This window comes from Puntigrus tetrazona, chromosome 3, assembly GCF_018831695.1.
Source record: "Puntigrus tetrazona isolate hp1 chromosome 3, ASM1883169v1, whole genome shotgun sequence".
Taxonomy (NCBI): Eukaryota; Metazoa; Chordata; class Actinopteri; order Cypriniformes; family Cyprinidae; genus Puntigrus; species Puntigrus tetrazona.
The window spans coordinates 1,854,580-1,879,003 of record NC_056701.1 but is presented as its reverse complement, the minus strand read 5'-3'; the positions used below and the strand labels follow the sequence as shown (position 1 = coordinate 1,879,003).

The 24,424-nt window shown below is 42.5% G+C and overlaps 1 protein-coding gene, 1 non-coding gene and 1 pseudogene across 2 annotated transcripts; all 3 read right to left on the bottom strand.

Moving 5' to 3' along the window:
* Positions 1-8,393: 8,393 nt before the first annotated feature.
* Positions 8,394-11,380, bottom strand: LOC122330213 (phospholipase-B 81-like). Its single transcript, XM_043227073.1, has 8 exons — positions 11,221-11,380; positions 10,964-11,102; positions 10,536-10,676; positions 10,322-10,466; positions 9,463-9,663; positions 9,240-9,380; positions 8,962-9,147; positions 8,394-8,428 (listed from the first exon to the last, which is right to left on the bottom strand). Exons 1-8 carry the CDS (start codon positions 11,352-11,354, stop codon positions 8,409-8,411), a joined length of 1,107 nt encoding a protein of 368 aa, XP_043083008.1. The 5' UTR covers positions 11,355-11,380; the 3' UTR covers positions 8,394-8,408.
* Positions 11,381-13,218: 1,838 nt separating this feature from the next.
* trnar-ccu lies at positions 13,219-13,291 on the bottom strand. Its single transcript has one exon. It is a non-coding gene; the product is annotated as a tRNA-Arg (tRNA).
* Positions 13,292-13,774: 483 nt separating this feature from the next.
* On the bottom strand, positions 13,775-24,119 carry LOC122330640 (annotated as a pseudogene).
* Positions 24,120-24,424: the final 305 nt, after the last annotated feature.

The window sequence follows — 24,424 nt, the reverse complement described above, 5'->3', positions numbered from 1 at the left end:
CGGGGCAACGAACGGCGCAAAACTCTGTCCACGCGCCAGCGGAGAACACAGAGACACAGCAGCGAGGGGCAGCCCGAATACCTGCACCTGACCGACCCCACCACATACCTGTAGAAAACACACTCTCTCTCTCACACACACATCTGTATGTATTTAACTCTATTCCTAAAAACTCTTTTGATTTGGTTGCTCAGTCTATCATTTATTCATTCTGAATGCGTGCTTATTGTAATATGAATGATGTATATAATGTGCAATATGACTTCATAGACAACTCACATAATCAATAAAACAGCAAACTATTTTATTTAGATTCTTTATTATACAAACTGGCTGATTAATGAACAAAGTCGGGGCGAAAGAAAAAAATGAACAAATATCATCTGTGTGCTGGAGATCTCCCAAATTTTTAAAAAAAACGGTTTTGTTGAGGATCAACAGATTCCAGTGCTGGTGAACCGATTTCTGCATCTCCTTTCACATGAGGTTCATGAACGGAGATCCACGCCACTGCAGTTTTGATTTCATGAGGTCTATAGTTTGAAGTGAATGTGAATACGAGCTGGATTCATGAAGAACACAGCTGCCATGTTGGATATTTAGCCGCTGTATTAATTCTGCTGCTCGCATTACTCTTCACACTTAAACAGGTTGACCGGTTTTGGCGGTGACGAGGCGGAGTATCCCAGTTCTGTGGCAGGAAGTGGCAGCCCGTGCTCCGCCCCTCCGTTACACAGGCTCCGCCCACAGGGTCCCTCGTCGATCGGCACTTCCTGTCTCTGGCCGTTGACGCGAGGCAAAGGTGACAGGGCTTTCTCTTCCTGTTCTATGGTTATCAGGGTGTGAGGCGCAGAGTCCTTTCACCTGCGGGACAGATACACTTAATGTGATTATGGCAACATTGCGGTTAAACGTTACGATGAAAGCACAAAAACATCTAGGCGTCAGAAATGTTTTTTCCGGTTTTCACAACCATATGAGTGTGTGTTACATTAGACGTAATCAAATTAAAACAGTGGCCAGTAACATACATACCCTTTCTGGGTCCATAATTTCGCTGTGCAGTAAGGTATCTGAATAACGGCGGAAAATGTGACCACAATTCGTAGCTAACAATGGAAACTGCTTTGCTCTGGTCATTATGTAAATCATAATGAGATTAAAGCATTACTCTGATTAATACAAACAACTGCATTATGCCCACCCATGCACATGTAAATGTGGTCACTACTGAATAGTTGAGCTAATGCTAAAGCTAATGGACAACAGTGGAAGATATCATTTAACTCATTTTACCTCACGTAGAATTACTTTGATTTTTCAGTTCAGAGAGGGTTAAATGCTTCTAAAATAAAAAAAGAGTTACTTATGAATCATGGTGCCATTATGATTCAGATTTCACACCTGATCCCAATGATGTCAATCTTCAGTGAGATCATACAGAGATCACGCCACGCGAACGTCTTTCAAACTCGCCAGTCATTACCATGGAGCAAGAACGGAAACCCAGAGTGGTAGAAAACAACGTTCTGCGTGATCGTCGATTTCAGTGACGTGTTTGCAGGTTGGTTCAGGTGTATGGGTATGGTGTCACAAACCAGTTCTGGAATGATCGAAAGCGGCGTACATCAGGGACAGCGACTGATTCAAAGGCAAACTTCTGTCACCGCCTACGTTTGTTAGTCACAAATATTAGGCCACAGAATACTGAATCACAACCACGCCGACGGGTGATGAACAGTATTAACTTACTGACCACCTGCTTACGTCGAAAACTGCAGGGGTTAAATTTAGCAGCAAGCAGTAGCGTCGCTGGGGTTTCCGCTGGCTTCAGACCAGCGTTCTGCGTCCTGAGGTAACGGATGCATGTGTGTTTGTGTTGAAAGGAGACACGGGGCCGTCCCTGAAGACCCTCGCCACCCTCCTGACCCCAACGAGGAACAGAAACTCGCTAAAGTGTCCGCGCGAGCTTTCGTTGGTTGGAAGCCCATTTAGGCTACTGAACAAAAACGTGTTTTGCATTCCACCGCGCTGCTTTTCCTTTGATTTTTTTTTTTCTCGACGCAATCACGTGCCATCTTCACTGCTTGCCTTGCAACTAGCATGCGTGCGTCACTCTAAAATTTGCGATTTCTAGACCGTACGCTTTTCTTCCGCCGTTTAAAAAAAACAGATGCGCTTTAAATTCTGCTTCACACGCAAGATAAGGGAGCGTTTATTCTTAGCGCTGTCTATCAAATTATCGTAACTACGAAAAATTAGCCATGGTAGTAATAGTGTAGTAACCATGTCATATTGATTATCATTTATAAACACAGTTTTACTTCAAATACCATGCTGATTTGTAGTAAAACCATTGGTAATTTTTGTAAGGGGATTTGGAAATTAGACATGAACGGCTTATTATGTTTTAAGTTATTAGTTTTCTCACATCATCTCCATTGATTTCTCTTGCAGTTACAGATATTTAGGTATGCTACAGACATAACCAAGTATTATATAGGCTACTTGTTTTACACAGACGAAAGAGAATTTATTTGACTGAAATTCAAGAATTTTCTGCAAGCTGTCTAGTATGGAAAACCCACAGGGTAGTCCACAGGTTTTGGGTGTTTTTTTCAACTACATATCGTCAATACATCTGAGCTTTATTACGATTTCCCCAAGAAACTAACCTGCAGTATTCACATTCTTTCGAATAACAAGCATTTGAAGGTGACAAACTGATCCCAATTACGATTTCAGACGAGGCAAGCAGGACATCTCTGATATGGAGCTCTTTAAAGTCAAATGGATTCTGATTGGCTGTCAGTGTTTTTCTGGTTCATTGGCTGGAAGAAACTCACAAAATCACGAAAGTTAGTTTTCTAGTGTTGGAGCGTACCTGTGCTCTGCGAGGTCCTGCTGTGGCGTCTGTAGATGATGAACCAAAGGAGCAGCACCAGAACAGAGTTGCTCGTGACCATTCCCACACAGATCCACGTGCTGGGGCTGATGGAGGACCAGGACTCTGGCTGATCTCTGTTGCTCATCACCGGCTTCGGGACCGGACGGCGGAGAAACCGCTAGAGCAACGAAAACATCCAACTCAACGTAACACACAGCACCTTGCACAGATCTGCTCAAGAGCGTGACTCACCTGCTGGCGTCAGTGGACCAGAACTTTGGGAGACGCAAAAAACTTGATCAGAGAGTCCCATTTATATCCAGAAGAACACGGCCTCCTGTTCATCACTGCTGATAAAACCGATGAGAACAAAGGCAGAGATGGAGAGATCACGGTAAGCGAGAGAAACACAGCGCTGTTTCACTTCTTCATTCGTGATGTCGGAGAGAATGAATCACTGATCGAATCTCTAGAGAGACAAAGAGTGAAACAGAAGGAAACTGAACTTTATTTTTAACCACATGTTGTTATCTGCACTACCTCTCAAGACAGATATCATAAACCCAATAGAATCTGTTGATTCAGCATTTAACAGTACTAAAGTGAAAATTAAGTCAAATGATTCAAAATTAAATGTTGATATATTTACAGTAGGAAATTGACTAAATATCTTCATGAGACATGATTTGTATTTAAAGGTATAGTTGACTGGAAAATGAAAATTCTGTCATCATTTACTCACCCTGAAGTTTTGCCAAACACAAAGAAAGATATATCAAAAAAATGTGTAATCATGCTCTTTTGGGTCACCATTGACTTCCATAGTAATTTTTTCCCTACCGTTGAAGTCAATGGTGACCCAAAACACCCAACTTTTTACAAACTTTTTCAGACTTGAGGGTGAATAAATGATGGCAGAATTTTAATTCTCCAGTGAACTATTCCTTCAATATCCTAATGATTTTTGGCATAAAATAATTTATAATTTTAAAAAAAAATATACCTTTTCTCCTTGAATATTGTTATATAGTTTCTCATAGTTAAGAGTAGACCGTTCTATCTGAACAAGCTTAATGACTTTTATGCTAGCTTTGAGAGAGACAATAATGAAAACGATCACCAAGATCACCCCTCAACCGACCCACCCATCACACTCACCTCCTCAGAGGTTTACACCGCACTGAGCCGGATTAACGCGCGCAAGGCTGCTGGACCAGACGGTATCCCTGGATGCGTACTACAAGCATGTGCAGGCATTTTCAACATGTCCCTTGCCCACGCAGCTGTGCCAACATGTCTCAAATCCACCTCCATTGTGCCAGTGCCGAAAATCCCAAGCCCAGTGTGCCTAAACGACTACCGCCTCGTAGCACCCATCGTTACGAAGTGCTTTGAGCGACTAGTCTTGTCACATCTGAAGGACTCTCTGCCTTCCACACTGGACCCCCACCAGTTTGCCTATCAAGACAATAGGAGTTGTACTGCACTCTGTAGTCATACACTTGGAAAATCAAAACACTTACGCACGGATGCTGTTTGTTGACTTAAACTCAGCATTCAACATGGTCATACCCTCTAAGTTAATCACCAAACTCAGAGATCTTGACATTAACATCTCGCTGTGTAACTGGGTTATGGACTTCCTGACCAACAGACCTCAGCATATTAGGTCAGGCCACATCCGCTCCACTACTGTCACTCTCAACACTGGTGTACCACAAGGCTGTGTGCTGAGCCCCTTCCTCTACTCCTCTTCACCCACGACTGCAGGCCTGTGTTTGGATCTAACTCCATCATCAAGTTTGCAGATGATACTATGGTGATCGGTCTCATCAGCAACAAAGATGAGACTGCCTACAGGAGGAGAGGTCCAGCATCTAGCCACGTGGTGCAAAGACAATAATCTGCTCCTTAACACCACCAAAACCAAGGAGCTCATTGTGGACTTCAGGAAGGTGAGAAGAGGCACACATGATTCCATCCACATTAATGGGATTGCTGTGGAGCCTGTCTCATGCATCAAGTTCCTGGGAACCCACATTTCTGAAGATCTGTCCTGGACCACCAACACCTCCAGCCTGGTCAAGAAGGCTCACCAGCGTCTTTTCTTCCTGAGGAAACTTAAGAAGAACCAGCTGTCCTCAGCCATCCTGGTGAACTTCTATCGCTGCACAATAGAGAGCATCCTAACAAACTGTGTCACAGTCTGGTATGGGAGCTGCTCTGTTGCTGAGCAAGGCACTGCAGCGGGTGGTGAAAACTGCCCAGCGCATCACAGGAACTCCACTTCCATCCATTGAGGACATCCAGAAGAGACACTGTTTGCGCGTCGAGCACGCAGTATTCTTAAGGACTCCTCTCACCCTGCCCACAAACTGTTTTCCCTCCTGCCATCCGGCCGGCGATTCAGATTCCCCAGACTAGAACAAGTAGACTGAGGAACAGTTTTTTTTACCAGAGCTGTCTCACTACTGAATTCCTGCCCCAGAACACACACACACACACACACACATATATATATATATATATATATATATATATATATATATATAAGCCAACAATGGGGTGAAAGTCAAAATAAAAACATTATTCACTGTTTTCATGATTGTGCATTTTATTTGTATAGATTTTTTCTTACTCACCACAAAAGAAAACTTTTTCCTCTAAATGTTTAAAAACCAAAACCTCAAAATTATCTGTAGAGTAAATTTTGAAGTGCAAAAATGAAAGATGGAAATGAAACTGCTGTGAACATACAAACACATTATACTCACTGGTGGTTTTGGTCATTCATAGGAAAACAGATGATGATCTCCTCTCAATCATGGCTTAGAAGAATAATGATGAATGACGATGATCATTTCTACTTATTTGTGAGGAAAAATAAGGTCAAGGGGTCAAAAGTAGAACAAAAGAAATAAAGATAAACAGAGAAAGACCAACATCAACAACATATGGAGAAACAACACGGATAGACTGAAAAAAATAATACTGGAGTGGAGTAGTGGGCTGCAAATTAAAAAGAAAATCTTTACTCAAATAACGTAAAAATGCTAAGAAATCAAGATATGTGAAGGAAATTTTAGACCTAGAAAAATCTAGTTAAATGAAAATAAAATCTTATATAATAAATGCATATATAGTCATGGCTATAAAAAAATTGCAATCCCGTCAGAAAATGCTACACTTTTCTCAGAAAAATGTTCCAAATGTTTTGGTAATCACCTGCTTACTGCTTTTGTTTGCACTGCAACCACACACACACTCACTCACACACACACACACACACACACACACACACACACACACACACACACACACACCAAGCTTGATCAAATTTCAAATAGAACTCAAAAATGGACTGGACAAAATTATTGGCACCTTGTCAAAATTGTCAAAAAACCTTTTCCAGCATGTGATGCTGTGATTTGTATTTAGACACACATAGCACTGGATGTGTGAACGCTAACATGAAATCATCAGATTAGATTTTGGGGCGCAACGCAGTGGCCAGTGTCAGAAAGCTGGATCTCCACCAGAGGTCATGGGTCTTCCAGCAGGACAATTACCCCGAACACACTTCAGAAAGCACGGTTCTGAGTTCAGTTCAGCAATGAGTCCAGATCTGAATCCCATAGATCACCTGTGAAAAGATCTCAAAACAGCTGACCTGGAGCAGTCTGCAAAACAAGAGGGGTCCAAAAATCCAGTAGACAGGCGTTACAGAAAGCCATTGATTGACCATTGGGGTTTTTTCCAAAGGGGGTGCTAATTTGGTCCAATGCATTTTTTGGGTTCTGTGTGGAATTATATCAGATTTGACTTTTCTAACTAACAAACAGAAATAATAAATAAACATGAGTACCACAACATTTTTCTGAGAGAAGGGTTGCATTTTCTGACATAATAGCTGGGGTGCCAATATTTTTGACCAAAAAAAAAACAAAAACAAAGAACAACATGCACACAAAAATTACTGAAAAAAATCCAAGTTGCAGAAAAAAAAGAGCAGAATAACTGATTTACTAAACTGGTGTCCAAAAAACCACTCAAGAATAAGAGATGAGGCTTGTATTCATTCATTCATTCATTGGTTGAATCAAAGTGAGGAAAAAACCAAAAAAAAACAAGATTACAAAAACGTTGGTTGACAGCGATGCTCAAATACTATCAAAGGCACTTGTGAGTCAGTTCCCTGAGAGAAGAGATCTGAGAAACAGCAGAGTCGTCAAACAACACATAACTGTTTACATTCAAACATTTCTGCTCGTGTTGTTCGCTCGCATCTTTGACTAGATTTTAAAAAATGACAACAATACTGACGTTCTCCTTTTAAAGATGTTCATCTGTGTTGCGTTAATTTATGGAAACCCATTTCTACCACGACATAAAAGTCATGCTTCAGTAAATCATCAAAACAGTCAAAATTTAGACATAAATCATATTTATGAGATGAAAGTCAGAATTATGACATACCAATAAACATTTATGTTAAATTAAAAAACTAAATCATATTGAGTCCTATTATGTAAATTATTATTTTTTTGCCTGTTCTGACTTGATACGCCAATTTTGGCCGAGTATGTCATAATTTAAGTCATGTCTTACCCTGTCAGTTACAACCTGCATGTCATCATTTCCTCTTTTTTCCTCGAAATTATAACTTACTTTATCGTACTACATTTTCACCTCAATTTTAACATTTTTGACTTTACCTCAAAATCAGGATTATGCATATTTTACGTAGTACCATACTATATTTTGACGTTTTACCTCACAGTTATGACTTTCAACCCAGTTTACCGTAATTAAACATGTTACCTCGTAGGTTTGTCGGTTTTAACTGCGTTTTATAATTCCACTTTTTTCCTCGTGTGTGTGACATCGTAACATTGACATTTTATCTTTTATCAATTTGGACTTGCATATATCTTATTTCCAGTAACTGATTATTTATGGTAATTCTAAATTAAAATTTTTTTTTTTTTTTTTATCCTGCGTGATGGAAATGGGCAACAAAACATGGTTTCCTCAATATAGCAATCAAAAGAGAAGTAAAAAGTCCTGGACTGATTGTCACGTGGCAGCTGTAGAGTTCTGTGCTGATTTTATGGATCAAATTAATCGTCGCATGGAAAGATTGAAGGGTTCGTGTGCTCTGCGCAGAGAAATCCCATGATCCTCAGGGGCGGAAGAGCTGCGGCTGCATCAGGACGAAAGCTGAAGTTGTATTTGGGAGGAAGACCCTGATGGGACGTGCTGTTGAACGCCTCCCAGGAGAAGACGGGAAGCCCTCCGTCTGTAGTCGGCCCGTTCACCGCCTCGGCCGTGAACTCCTCCGCCATGTGCAGATCCGCTACCTGAGCGACAACACAGCGTCAGCAGAGCAGAGGACGCGCTCTGATTGGTTAATGACAGGCAGTCAGCTGACCTTGGTGTCGTAACATCCTCCAGGACTGGCTCGGTGCTGCTGCAGGTCGTTACGGCAGCAGACGGACTTACACGGGTACGCCCTGCGAAGTCACGGGTCGCTCTTATAATCTGAGCACAGATTGAGATGATGATGATTGACAGCTGCTGACGCTACACACACGGCTTTACTGAGAGATGTTTAAAGGACAAATTTCTAAAAGAAACTTGAGTCATAAGTTATTATGTTTTAATTGGAGCACATGAAACATACATGTGTGTGTGTGTGTGAGAGTATGTGTGTCTCTGTGTGTGAGAGTATGTGTGTATGATTGTGTGTACACGAAAAAAAAAGAAATGCAAATGGAAAATACTTTAAAAGAATATACTATGCTAAAAAATAAAAAAAAAGGTTGAAAATTCCAGACATAAACCAATTCAAATAATAAAAAAAACAAACCCACAACACTATATAATATATTTGTGTGTGTGTGTGCCTTAAATAAATAAAATAAATCTTAAGACGAAATGAATCTTAAATCAAGTGTCCAGCTGCATTAAAAGGTTTAGAACTTAGTCATCTAATTTCTTTTATTATAAATCTAGTTACCTAAAGAAGTGAAGCCTAGAGGTGATTTCATTAGAAGATGCTGTGACTCGTTTACCGTTGTATCTCATGATGTGTTTGAGGGAGTTCAGGTCGCTGACGGACGACTGGTCGCTGCGGAAGATCTTAGCGCGAGGGCAAAGGTCGTATGAGAACTCCTCGCCGTACTGCTTCCACATCTCCTCGTATCCGCTCAGATCATAGATCTTGCGGTGGAACGGCACATTGTAGGACGGCCAGTAACCTGTACACACACACACACACACACACACACACAAGATGTACAACATGTCCGGGTTTCATTCAGCCCCAAAGTCACAAAGAAGTGAAAGTGACCTCTGCGCAGCGCCTGCGTCTGATCCGAATACTCCACCAGCCCCGGGATCTGCTCCACCACCGTCAGAGCTCCGTCCTCCAGACTGCTGCCCAGATTCACTTTACTCGTGTCCACAACCATGTACTGGTTATTGTACGTCCCTGAGCGAGGATCAGACGGAAAACACAATGAGACATGGGCGGACCAGTAGCTTCTGTAAAGGAGTGAATGATGATTTCTGACCAGAGTTGTATCTGGAGAAGGTTTTGGCCCACTGCTCTCCCGTCTTTGCCAGCGTGTGTGCCAGTCGAACCCTCTGCCAGGAGAACAGGCTGGCAGGAGAGATGAAGGAGTACAGAGAGGTGTTGAAGACGTTATTGGTGGTCTGAGTCATCATCAGGCCGCTGCCCAGCAGATAGAAATCATCCAGAGACACCAGGAAACCTGAAAACACAGACATTCAAATATTCCACAAACCACGCACTGCATGATGCACGAATTCAACTTAAAAAACAAACAAAAAAAACCCTTACACTTAGTGAGTGAATGAGAGCAAGAGAAAATGAGTGAGTGAGTGAATGAGAGAGAGTGAATGAATGGGTGAGTGAGAGAGAATTGAGAGTGAGTGAATGCGTGAAGAGTGAGTGAGAGAGAGAGAGTGAGTGGAGTGAAAGAGTGAGAGAGAGAGAGTGAGTGAAAGAGTGAGAGTGAGTGAAAGAGAGAAAGAGTGAGAGAGTGAGAGAGAGAGTGAGTGAATGAGAGAGAGAGAGAGAGAGAGTGTGAATGAATGGGTGAGAGAGATAATTGGAGAGTGAGTGAATGCGTGAAAGAGTGAGAAAGTGAGAGAGTGAGTGAAAGTGAGAGAGTGAGTGAAAGTGAGAGAGTGAGAGAGAGAGAATAAAGTGAGAGAGAGAGAGTGAGTGAGTGAAAGAGTGAGAGTGAGTGAAAGAGTGAGTGAAAGAGAAGAGTGTGAGAAAGAGTGAGAGAGTGAGTGAAAGAGTGAGAGAGAAGAGTGTGAGAAAGAGTGAGAGAGTGAGTGAGTGAAAGAAAGAGTGTGAGAAAGAGTGAGAGAGTGAAAGAGTGAATGAATGAGAGTGAGTACCAGGGTAGCTGCTGAAGGACAGAGTCCCGGTGGCCGTGTGTGGTTCACTCAGTCTGAAGTCCCAGTGTTTGTAGATGCGCATGGTGGCAGCGTATGTGTACCAGCTGGAGTGAGCGAACAACAGGTTCTCAAAGCCAGGCAACATCTGAAACACAGAGCAGTTGAGAAGCAGCACACACGCTCTCCTGACGTCAGTCTCCATGATGTCTGATACCTTTATGAGCGCAGAGCAGTGGCCCATCGGAGGAGCTTTATACCGCTTCAAGCTGGACGTCCCGTGAGGAACCAGCGCCGGGATCAGATCCAGCAGATCACCGACCGCGTTCAGGAACTGGAAGGCAAACTGAGACAGAGGCTGCAGAGAGAGACGAGAAGACACACCAGCTAACTAACCTTGCTTTTAACCTTTTGATGTAATAAGATGATTAAAAAAAATATTCTTTAGCTAAATAAATAGTAATGAAAATGGATGATAAAATTTTTTCTATAAATGGAAAAATTAAAAGGAACAATTTTATTTTTAAATTTATTTTATTTTTAAATTAATTTGTAAAGTAGGAAATAGGAAAAATAACAGAAAAGCAACCCTGATAAAACAGAAAAGGTAAGGAAAGTAAGCAGCTGTCCCCGCTCTGCTCTCACCGCCCTCCCGTGTTGTTTGGCCCAGTCGGTGACTCCGGCCTGCAGCCCGTCCAGCTGAGCCAGGATCAGGCCCGTGTGAATCCACAGAGGATCAGACGAGTTACTCTTCACCTGAGCCCGGGACCAGTCGTCCTGCTTCCTGAGACACACACACACACACAGTCAACACGTCCGGTCCGGAGCAAGCACAGATAACACACACACACACACACACACACACACACACACACACACACACACACAGGAGCGTCACTCACGCCATGAAGCGTTTGACAGCCAGCAGTGTTTTGGGATTCTCGATCAGCTGCGGGTACATGTTGGTGTAATGATCAAAAATCTGCCTGAAACACACACCAGTCATTATTATTAGTCGCTCGTTACAGAAACACATAATAAACTGACATTCCACATCACACATCTGGATGAGAGCAGTTTTGTTTAAATACCACCATTTTATATTGTAAGCTATATAATTTTACACCATTATGACATTTAATATTAGTCACATACATTAAATTTAAACTCAATTTTCAGTCATTATATATATATATATATATAAACAATGATGAAAAAAACAATGATGTTGCAGGAAATTATTTCGTAATAAAAATGAAGCAGCGTCTGTGTTTCACGGCGTCTGAATGAAGGTCGGCGGTCTGAGAAGATGAGGACGCTCACAAAGTTGCTGCATGATGTCTCCGTGTTCATCAAAAGGTACATTTGCTTTTTGAAAAAGTTGTTTTTGGACATTTCAGCCAAGGTGACATGAATGCGAAACTTTTTGTTATGAATCTACTCGTAAGTTTTCTAACAGAGAAGCCTGTTTCACAGTGTTTTATGAAGAACTGGAAAGCTATTGTTATACTATTCAAAGAAGCACTAATAGAAAGGTGATCAAAACTGTCCGGCTGCGCTCGGAGTGATCCGAAGGCCTTGATTGCGTGTTTAATTTAGATTTTTACTCAATCCCTGTTCTTTGTGTTTTGTATTGTCTATTGTATTATTTTAATTTAAAAAATCCAATTAAAAAAAAAGAGGATGAGGATGAGGAGACTTCCGGAGACCGTCAGAAACCCTCCAGATATCCGGCCAGGAACATGGTGACGTCATCGCGCTGCGCCGCGCCGCGTCCCCGCGCGGATCTCGAAAGCACGCCCCATCCCGTCGACCACAGCGTGTCGTTATAGTAAACCGTGACGCGTCGCCCTGCGGGTCCAGGACGCCCTCCTTCAGCACCACGGCCTTGTGGGTCGAGTCCCAGTACGCCGTGGCCTTCCAGCAGCTCTGGAGCGAACACACACACACACACACACACACACGTGACTCACGAGGGCGCCCGCGACTTCCTCAAAACACCTCCGAAATAATGCCGTTTCAATCAGAAGAGGAACTCTGCAGGATTTGAAATGAGAAACTGATCTCCAAAAACACCGTAAATTAAACCAAACTTACTCGGTTTGGAAGACTAGTTAAGTGTTCGTTGCTGGTTCATGTCAGAGCAGACGAATTGAATATTAACAGATAATAATAATAATAAAAACTTTAATAATGTATGAACACTGAAGCGAAACGATTTCACCTGTTAACAAATCATGTGCTCGCATGAGCTTCAGATGTAAAACTAATGCATTGTAAAATAAGACGCTCAAAATAAGTCTCAAACAGGTTCTGTAATGCTTTCCCAACTTTGCATTTCACTTTAAATCATTTATTTTATTATGCATTGCACTGCCATTCTATCAAGTGTTATATTTCTGTAAAACTTGATCGTTTTGTTCAGTAACTGGAGTCTCGTATCAGCCTTCAGGTTGAGTTTTATAGGATCATGTGCTTCTCAAAACCGCAGAGTCAGGGATCGCTCTCTAACTCACTTAAAACACACGGAAAACAATGGCAGTGTTTTAAAGACACGAGACGGGGACTTCGCGCCGCGCACACGGTCAGATCGAATCGCTTCACGACGCAGCAACGCGCCCGGGTGAATAAACGAGTCACTTACTGTCGCCTCCCGCTGCCGCGACGAAGCACGCGACAATTAACGCGCAGACGCTGCTCTTCGGCATGTTTGTGTCGGCGACGTTCAGTCCCGCAGAAACTGAAAATAAAGTGGGAAGTCCGTCAGGGAAGAGCTTCCTCGTGACATAACAACATCGAAATAAATCCCCGCGGACGCACGCACGCGAGATAACGTTTATGTAACGCGACTGCCGCGCGCTGAATTACACAATAAACACAGAAGAAAGAAAAGTAAGCTTCACCCCAGATGGGACTCGAACCCACAATCCCTGGCTTAGGAGGCCAGTGCCTTATCCATTAGGCCACTGGGGCGGATGATACCAACGGCGGGGCGGAGACGCCTTATAAAGACGTCCAATCGGACTCCGGGGAGAGGTCACGTGATCGCTGCTGATACGCGGAAGTGAAATCGCTAGTTTAAACCGAATAAGTTTTTCGTTATTATAGGCGACATGTTATTAAACTAGCAGTATGCTAATGCAGATAAACTGTAAAATGAAACACCTTTTGGATGTTAAGAGGCCATTTCAGGATTATATCGTTGAGTCGTTACAACTCGTCAAGTTATTTATCAACTGGTTTATCCGAATACTCATTTAAAACAAATCAAGATAAAGGAAAAAGAAATGTTAATAACTTGCGAGTCATTAAACAATAATTTGAAAGTAAAACTTAAAAACTTAAAACGTTAATAATTGTTTGTGAGTGGCTTTTCAACTCCAAAGTAGTGCGTTTTAATGGTTAAACCTCTGATTCAGACACTTTAAAGATTCACTGAGACGAACGCCATAAAAGTTCCTGAACCTCGACACGTTTAATGAGAAAGCCCATAAAACAAATCTGATTTACATTTTTCACCCATTTCACAAGCATCTTTCTTCTTCAAACCTTTATGTACACAAACCACAGTAACACCATCACATTAAATTACACCCAAACAACAAAACAAGAGCTCAAAAACATTCATCCAGTGTTTTAAAGGCAAAAAAGAGAGAAAAACCTCACAAAGTTGTGCAAATCCACATTGACAACTCAATTTCAGGTCCCCTTCGTTTGAAATGTTATGAAAAACAAAAAAAAGTGCCAAGACTTCAAATAAAGAATGTTTGTCTGAAATGTTGAATTCTGTTACCATAGTAACATTCTACTAAGTATGTAACACGGCAACCAGTGATTCACTTCCTGTCTGCCCAGTCATTTGAATGTAGTTTATCAATAAAGAATTGCTATATTAAATATCATATATATATAAATATGTAATATATAATGCTTTTATTTGTATTTGTCGATCATCCTACCCTGAACATACTCTCTCATCCTTCATTGATTTCTTATTTCATCTGATAATTCACTCGTCGTCGATGAGTTTCTCGGCTCCGTTCTCAGTCTGCGGAGCTCCGTCTTCTCCTCCTCGGCCCGTGTCTTCCTCGTCCTCCTCCTCCTCCTCGTAGGAGAGACTCTGCCCGCCGTAGTTGATCATGGTCCGGGACAGATCCACCTCGATGGGGAACACGTCAGCCTCTTTCAGCACGGCGTAGCAGTCGTCGTAATAGTGCGACATCCCCGAGACGAAGCGCTGCAGCTGGAACACAATGTCCTGGACTGAAGGGAGACGGGAAAGGGTTAAACCGCTGCTAAAGCGGATCGCGTGACGCTTTCCAAACTGAACAAACCATGTTTCTGGTCCAGGAGTTCGATCTTCTCCAGGACGTCTTTGCGCATCTTGGCGAAGCGCGCGCGGGCTTCCTGTCGACAGCGCAGGATCAAGCGGTACTCGTAGTTCCCGGTGCTGACGCGGTACAGCGGGTCACCCAACGCCTGAAACACACACAACACACACAGTGGTTTTGGCTCACTTTCACACTATTACCAGTATAGTGTACCAGTATTTTTGACATTTTTAAATGTTCCCGATCTGGATGTAGGTCAAAGTCAAAATCTCCAGCTCCAGAACACTTTGTACAATCAGTGAACACGTCACAGGCCTTTAAACAACCAGACTTTATTAAGAGTCAGATGATCTTGAGTAGTGACAGTGAGTAAAGTAAATGAGCAGAGATGAGCAGAGAGAGAGAGAGAGAGAAAGAGAGAGAGAGAGACAGAGAGAGAGAGAGAGAGAGAGAGAGAGAGAGAGAGACAGAGAGAGAGAGAGAGACAGAGACAGAGAGAGAGACAGAGACAGAGAGAGAGAGAGAGACAGAGAGAGACAGAGAGAGAGACAGAGACAGAGAGAGAGACAGAGAGAGAGAGAGACAGAGAGAGAGACAGAGAGAGAGAGACTTTGACTTTTAACACGCTTTATTAACCATTTAAAATCAACCTTGCATTACACATCCAACTCCTTGCATTGCAAAGTTATCAAGAAAAAAAAAAAAAAATAATAATAATAATAATAATAATAAATGAATAAATAAATAAATAAATAAAATCACTCACTATACATCACCAGTTAAATATTATTTCCCCATCCTCACAAAGTGACAGCAAAATACCATTTACACACCATTTGAACTCAAAATCATGCAAGTTGTCAGTCATTTGAGAAAATCTATGTTCCACTCTTATCCTGGACTCCATCAAAGCAGTGAAATATCGAAGAACATTTATATTTCGTCCTTCAGCAGCCAATCTACGAGACTTCCAAATGGCTAGTTTAGCTTGTCCCATGATAAAATTGGCTAAGGTACACTCTTGACTGTGTGCTTTTGAATATTTACATCCAAAACAAACAATGTCTTGCTAAAAACAAAGCCCAAACCTCCAATTAGTCTCTCGAGCAGTGTAAACATTGGAGCTAATCTAAAACACTCAGTAAAAGCATGGAAAACAGATTCAGATAAGGAACAGAAATAACAGGATGGAGAAACATTCAAATTAAATTTGGAAACATGAGAATTAGTGGGCAGAGTACAATGTAACAGCCTCCACTGTAGGTCCCAGAACGTTTAGGAAGAGGCCCTTGTACAAAATCCTCCAAGATGGAGAAAGCTCAGCAGGGACTGTTAAAAATTCCCTCCATTTTGTGTCACTTCTATCTTTAATTTGTTCAAAGTAAACTGTCTTAACACATATATGATAGAGGTCTCTCTTTCCGGCCACCTGAAAATCAAGCTCTTGCAGCTTATTAAAGGACAGTAACTTTCCTTCCTGGTCGTTATATAAAAAACTAACATTGGGAGACACACGTAACTTGGGAAAAGAAACTCTGGATGGACCCCCTAACAGAAAACAGTTAATAAACAGGAGAAGCGTGGAGGGAAGAGCTGCTTTCAGCCCACCTATGAGCCGTTCTACAGTTCTAACTGACTTAAAACCAGTCTGACTGCAGATGTCTACCACTGACCTCCATTCCTTTGAAGAAGTATCAACTAAATCTGAAAGTTTATTCATTCCTTTTTCCATAAAACATTTTACAAGTGCTTTAGAAGAGTCAGTATTGTAGTCCAGTAGAGAGTTACAAAACAGTGGTTCTTCCAGACCAAAATGGTAGCTCTCATCTCTACCAAATTTGAAAATAGACCAAGAATTTAAAACAGAGTTATAAAACATTACATCTGTTGAAAAATTACTGCTAAAAGAAGACATTAAAAACAACTGCCTATCGAGACCAAAATGACCAAAAGTCCTGAGCAGGGCTAATCCAAATGAAACCCACGCCTACAGACCACAGGGTAGAGTAAAGTTTGGACAGTCTTTAGCCTGAGAGATTTAACCTTTGCTACCAAATCAATTAGCCCTTGTCCCCTTCGTTAACTGGTAGGTGAAGATATGCAGGAGGAAACCAGTGATAGCCATCCCAAAAGAAGTCAACAAACATTTTCTGTAAGCGCTGCAATAAAGCTTTTGGTGGATCAAGAACACTTACGCTGCCACATCATAGAGGCTGCCAGGTTGTTAATAATAAGCACTCTGCCTCTATAAGATAATTGAGGCAGAATCCACCTCCATCTATTTAGCCGACCGGAGAGATTTTCTCAAAAAACCATCCCAGTTTTTCTGAATAAACTGATCAGTCCCGAGAAAGACCCCCAACACTTTAAACCCATCCAGACTCCAGGAACAGTTCTGAGGAAGTGCTGGAGGGCCTCCATTCTCCCAATCACCCAATAAAAGGAGGCACTCTTCTGCCAGTTAATTCGGGATGAGGAAGCTTTCTGATAGATCTCCAGGGACTCACTTAAGTTCACAACGTCCCGAGCAGATCTAATAAAAACAGTAACATCATCAGCATAGGCGCTCAGTTTGACAGTCATTGAATCTGAAGTGTAAGGAAACACTGAAGATATACCACACAGCTTGTTTCTCAATAGTACCAATAAAGGTTCAATTGCAATAGCATACAGGATTCCTGAGAGGCCACACCCTTGCCGTATGCCTCTACTTACTCTGAAAGGCCTCGTAAGCATACCATTAATCTTTAACATGCTATACGTGTCTGTATACAGCAGTTTAATATAAGAAATAATAGAAGGTCCAAAACCAAAAGCCTCAAGACATTTAAAAAGGAAAGCGTGATCAAACCGGTCAAAGGCCTTCTCTGGTCAGGAAAGAAAACCAATGTTCAGCTTATGTACCCTGGCAAAAGAAATCAAGTCACGAATTAAAAAAGATTATCAAAAATAGTCCGTTCAGGAATGCAATCTGATTGATCCACATGAATGACTGAAGAAATATATAGTTTGATTCTGTTGGTTAGAGACTTTGAAAGTAACTTATAGTCTATTCCAAGTAAAGAGACTGGACGCCAGCATCTGATATCCTCAAGGTCTCCTTTTTAGGTAACAGGGTGATTACCGCTCCGTAGACTCACTGGTAATGTGCCTCTCTCAAGACACTCCATAAACACAGAAAACAAGTCTGTTCCAATAACATGCCAAAATTGTTTATAAAACTCAGCACTAAGTCCATCTAGGCCTGGGGCCTTTCCAGAAGACAGTCCTTGAACGGCTATAGAGAGTTCATCAAAAGTCAATGGCTCGTCCATCTTAGATTTATCTCCATCTGAAAGGTGAGGTAAATCCTGTAAAAGAAAGAATCCGCCATGTCGTCATTGCAGGGTTCCGCTCTGTAGAGATCCTCATAAAAAGACAGTGCATGCGAAATAATTCCATGTGCATCAGTAACTCTTCTTCCCCAGGAAGTTTCAAACAACTTAGGACACTTCTATCCAGGGTCTTCTTCTCCATTTGAAAAAAAAGCTGTAGGAGCATCCATACTGTTAAAAGTTTGAAATCTTGCACGAATCAGCATTTCCTGGGCTCTTTCCTCTAAGAGGTTGTGTAAAAGAAGCTTGCTGTGCTCAAAAACCTCTGTAGTAGTCTCAATGTCCCCATCAGTGTTTAATGACGTATTTCTTGTTCAAGTTGTTCCATCCTATTGTCCAAAAACTTTTATTGTAAGCGGAGTAACTCTGGCAAAAAGTTTAATTTGAATTTTGCCAATGTCCCACCACTGACTCAGGGACTTAAACTGTCCTTTTCTCTCTCCAGATCTCCCAGAAAGCAGTGAAAGAACTAACAAAGTTGTGATCTAGCAATAATTTATTGTTAAATTTCCAGTATGAAAGTTTCAAAGTGTTCATAGAAGTTGTAACATCGATAGAGAGAAAATGGTGATCAGACAGAGAAGTAGGAAAAATACAGCTGTTATAGAATTTATCTCTTTGGTTTTCCGTACATAGATCCTATCTAGTCTAGCCCCAGAAATCATGTTGCAGTTCACTTTCAACCAAGTGTATTGCCTAACCTGAGGAAAAGATTCTCTCCAAACATCTACAAGATTATGATAAGTGATCAATGATCGAAGTGTGTCTGCTGAGCAACTATGTGGTTCTTCATGGTTTCTGTCCAAAGTGTGATCTAAGGTGCAGTTAAAATCTCCGGCCACAACAATAATCCTATCCTGAGGAACATCACTCAACGCAACTTCAAGTTTCTTGAAAAAGGTTACACGTTCAGCTCCAATATTGGGAGCATACACATTAACAAATGAAAATTGAGTACCATGAATAGTTATATCAACCCTCAGTAAACGGCCAGACACCAGCTCAAAAACACTTACAGGTTGTTCCTTAAATTCAGGTGCAAGTAGAATAGCAACCCCTGCACTGACACTGGAGCCATGACTCAAAATAGCCTGACCCATCCATTCACTCAGCCACTGTGTCTGATTAGTGTTATCTGTATGTGTTTCCTGCAGAAACACCACACTTGAGCTCTTTATCATAATATAACTAAAAAGACGAGCTCTTTTACTGCATCACGACATCCATTAATATTCAATGAGCTAAACCTCAAGGGTGCCATAGAAATAAATAAAAAAAAAATAAAAAAAAACACTCAGTAATACTGAACCACAGGGCCAGGGGTGTCTAGACCACAACCAATCCATATTCATTTTTTTTCTTGTGAATGTAACACACTTCTAACATTACTGAGAAGCTTCTTGAGCCGGTACCGTTTAGGTTTGTCAAATTCATCGAAGGTGGCTTTTCTCATTGCCAGTTTACAGGACATCAAAAACAATTCCAAATCGGGGAAATAAGACTCAATTTTTGGCTTACGAAGTCCTTTTGTAACATCAAGAAAGTGATTGATCTGCTGAAGAGAATAAAGCTTGGTCTTACCTCCAGAGGCAGGTTCCGAATCCATCCCATTATTATCCATTAGCTCAATGTCCTCGTAGTCATTATCAGATTCCTCAATTTGCCCCTTTAGATCTAATAATTCCTGAGATGAAATGTCATCTGGAATGATGGGGTCATCGGTTACAGTACTTTTGTTTTCATTAGTTTGTTGAAGCGAATCGGCAGGCACGAGCTGCGGCGCCCAAGCTCGCCCCTGTGTGCGGGTCAGCGGGCGTCTGACTCGGGCGCCGCCTCCTCCCAGCCGCGCTACGGGGCTGCGTTCAGAGGCGCCGGCAGCGGTCTCTCCGCAGACAGATCATCCGGCACAGAGGCCCGGCCGGCTGCAGTTCTGACGCCACAGCGGCGCAGCAGGATCGCGCGCGGCCTCCGTGCTTTCTCCGCATCAGCGAGCGGAGCCGTGTCCGCGCTTCGCCGCTGGCCTTTCGCGATTCGGGCAAGTCTGCCTGACATGTCCAAAATCACCACAGACAAAACATCTCATGGACTCAGAACTAATAAAAATAGTGTAATCTTTGCCATCGATGGTTAATTTTGCTGACAAGTTTAAAGGATCACTTTGAGCGTTCAGAATCATGAAGGTTTGTGGCGAAAGGACATTACATGTTTAATTTCCTGGTTTCTGCAACCAAGAGGAATCATTTTGATAGGGCTGGCTATTTTGCCATACCTCTGGAGGATTTGTTCTAGCTTTTCATTCTTGATGAGCGGTACGTTGGATAAAACCACTTTTTGGATGGGCTTGACAAAGGTAAAACAGGTACAAGCGTGTCATTGATAATCAAACCAGACTCGATTAGATCATCCACCATTTGGCTTTCGCTAAGAAAAAACACAATGGCCTTATTCATACGGGAAGCAGATCTAATGTTAGCGCCCCCGACTGCCGCGCTCACGGCGATCAGACAGTCCTCTACCGACACCGCCGCATCAGGCATACATTTACATCCGTGCTTGAGTGTTAAACGCGAGAAATCTCCCGCATCTAACGCCATTCTTCCCACTCACTGACTAAAGTCAGTAGGAAGCCTTTATACTATACCTGTATATGTTTAAACGTTTTAACAGAAAGGTCTGATTAAAGGAAAAAAAGGTAGGGAAATCTCACTCAACCAAGGAGATACTCTCACTCACGCCAACCGGCTTCGTCCACTCACTCCCAGCATGCACTCCGACTCAGAGAGAGAGAGAGAGAGAGAGAGAGAGAGAGAGAGACAGAGAGAGACAGAGAGAGAGAGACAGAGAGAGACAGAGAGAGAGAGACAGAGAGAGAGAGAGAGAGAGAGAGAGAGAGAGAGAGAGAGAGAGAGAGAGAGAGAGAGAGAGAGAGAGAGAGAGAGAGACAGAGACAGAGAGAGAGAGAGAGACAGAGAGAGAGAGAGAGAGACAGAGAGAGAGAGAGACAGAGAGAGAGAGAGAGAGAGAGAGAGAGAGAGAGAGAGAGAGAGAGAGAGAGAGAGAGAGAGAGAGAGAGACAGAGAGAGAGAGAGAGAGAGAGAGAGAGAGAGAGAGAGAGAGAGAGAGAACTTACGATACAGCTGTACTCTTTCGTCGTCCATCTCCCTTCACCTTCAGACAGTACGACTGAAAAAAAACACAAACACACATCAGTAAACCCCCCTCTGCTGACGTCACACGAGATGAATCTTCTGGATGTTGTCGTACCAAGTACTCAAACTTGACGTCCAGGTATTTGCGGATGGTGAGCTTGGTGTCGGGAATGGCTTTGTGTAGATACGTGTTGAGATCATGCAGCATCTGACGAGAGACACACACACACACATTATTCCTCATTACATTACACCACGCATGCGCTTCAGCTACTCTTCATACTCTACACTGCACAGATCAGGGACTCCCAGACCCGAAAAGTGCTTTAACTCTTAACAGACACACAGCATGCAATTAAAAATAAATGTGGTTTATTATTAGCCATTTCACATCATAGCAGTGCTGTTAGCATCACGATTAATTGCTGAATTGCATTTAAAATAAACACTTATTTGTGTAATTGCATATATTTATGTGGGTCAAACACAAAAACAAGGGTTTAGCCAAAAAATAATACTGCTTTAAACTGTTGCCGTTTTCCGATTAATTGCAATTTTGTTTTTGTTTTTCTGAGCCAAAAATATTTATCACACATTTTCCCCCCATTTACTAGATTTATCCTCTAAAGTCATTCAGCGTAACCATCACTGACACGTTCAAATTACCAATTACTTACGCTAGAGGTCCATTTGCCGTCTGAATTATTATATATTTTTTAGAATAAGCACGTTGTTTGAATTTTTACATTAATACTGCGTTACACTGAATGACAATGTAACGTTATTTCAAACACAATTTGATATTTCAGCCTCCAAAAACTTCAAAAGTAGACACTTTACTTACATTTAAATGGACATAAAATCAGTTTTGTGAATTTTTTTTGACGCGGACATCTTGATGTCTTTGACCCACACACACACACACACACACACACACGATGTAGCACTCACGTCATATATTTAATCTCTGCATCTCACGGGTTTGATGGTCTTCAGCAGCTGGATGCCGAACTTCTCCATGTTTCGATGCGCTTCGGCGAACTTGACGAAGGCTTCGCTGGCGGCGGCCTGCGGCTCACGCACACCGATGACGGAAAACACGTCGCCAAACGCTGAGAGAGGAACGCAGACATGGGATGATCTTAGGAGCTCTCGCGTAGAAAACATAACCGTTTTTACGTCACTCTATAAACCTAGCGTACCTCTGTGGGTCTGCGAGAGCTCGTAGAAAGCTCGTAGCAGTCTCTTGGTGTGCTCCATCAGCCCTAGACGCACACAGACACGGGTTACTTCCAGAGTAAACGCTCAGTTTGATGCAGCGATGGTACGAACGTACCTTTATAAAGCTCAGCGGTCTTCTCCAGCTCCTCCAGCCTCTTCACCAGACCATCTGCAACACATTACATCCACACGTCAGTGACGGGGCTCTCGTATCGGTAGCGATGCGTTTACTTCATTAGCCGTGTTAGCGACTCTGGTCTGACCGTTGCACAGGATGGCTCTGCTGAGTCCCAGAGCGTCTGCGGTCCCCGAACTCATGTTCTCCACCAGACGATGCTTCACCTTCTTCAGCACTGACACACACACACACAAACCTTCATCAGAGAGAAGCACACTTCCGCATCCCTTCACACACACATATATAGAGTTTTTACCGATATCCAGAGACTTGCCCTGCTTCGGGTCGGCCTGCAGTTTGTTGTACTGGATCACGACTTCCCCCTGCAGATCACAAACACACCCCTCAAGAACAACCAACTACTCCTAACCAGTCTAGAACGTGCTCATATACAGATAACATTGTGATGTTGTTTGCATTATATAACCTATACACACACACACACACACGCACACTCAAAAAAAGCATAAGCGCACTAAATTAACATACAGCTTCGACTACTTCTGAAGAGGTTTCCAAAGACAGAAGTACTTCAAGAGGTAAGGCTGTCGCGAGTCGACGGTCACTTAAAGTCTCGTGTGATTGCTGTATATATTGTCTTTAATATCAACTCCGTCATCCCAGCTCAGAGTGATTATAAAGACATAAAGATGTCAGAAGCGTTGACTCGAGCTGGTGTTAGGCGTCGTACCTGCACGCCTGGATCATCTTGGCCACCTCCACTTTAGTCTTTCCTTTCACCGGTTTGCGTTGACTCCCGTGATCTCGTCACCGGCGGCCAGAGTCCCGTCCAGAGAGGCAGGAGTGTTATCAAACACCTGAACACACACACACACCTCAAATGAGCTTCAGTCGAAGACTATTTGAGGACAGCGATGGAGAGAGTGCGTGCGTGCGTGAAGGTCTGGACCTGGACGATGTAGAGACAGGGACAGAACTGAGCTCCTCGCCGATGCTGATCCCGATCAGGTTCTGCGAGTCCTTCTTCAGGGTCACCGTCCGGGAACCGTGGGAATCCCTCTGGACACAAATCACACACACGACGGTCAACATTTCGTAACGCTCAACTCTAAGTGGGACCGACACAGAAGTCTACAAACCCCGCCGGATGTGACGTCGAGTAAACGTGAATATTAATTATCGCTGGATGATGTCCGTGATACTCACAGTTTGTCCTCCTCCAGCTCGTAGTCCATGTCCGTGAACATTATCGGCTCTGAACCCTGTGACTGAAGCACAGCAGCGTTAACCCCGCACTCTCAGAGATATATATATATATATATATATATATATATATATATATATATATATATATATATATATATATATATTCACTGTCATTGCTGTCGTTGTTATCGTTAGCATGATTAGCGACAGGTGTTTCTTACCGGTCGGTCGACGAGCAGCTGAAGCGTAAAGATGCTCTCAACACGTGAACATGTTAAAATAAAGTCTGCATGTTGTGTTTATTCGGTAGACATTGAGCAGCTGCATCTGAACGGCGGTCTGCTGGACGCGTTCTTCTTCTGCGGGTGTTTAGTTGCGACCGGAAACCCGAGCGACTTAAGAAGCGCGCTTCCGCCTCCTGCTGGCCCGGAGGCGGAAATGATTAAATCGTTTTCAAACGATTAAATAAGTAATTCTATAATTTGGTGGCACGTTCTGCACCTCCAAGATAAACTTTGTTACTGAATCAGTTTCGGATGACTACAAAAAATATACCTCCGAATATAATGCTTTTAAAATTTTTAAATAAAACTCTTCCACTACACCCATTGACTGCCTTTGTCTACTGATTCAAACATTCAGTTTGAATTATCATAATATAATTGCGTAATTTTGATCTTTTGTGT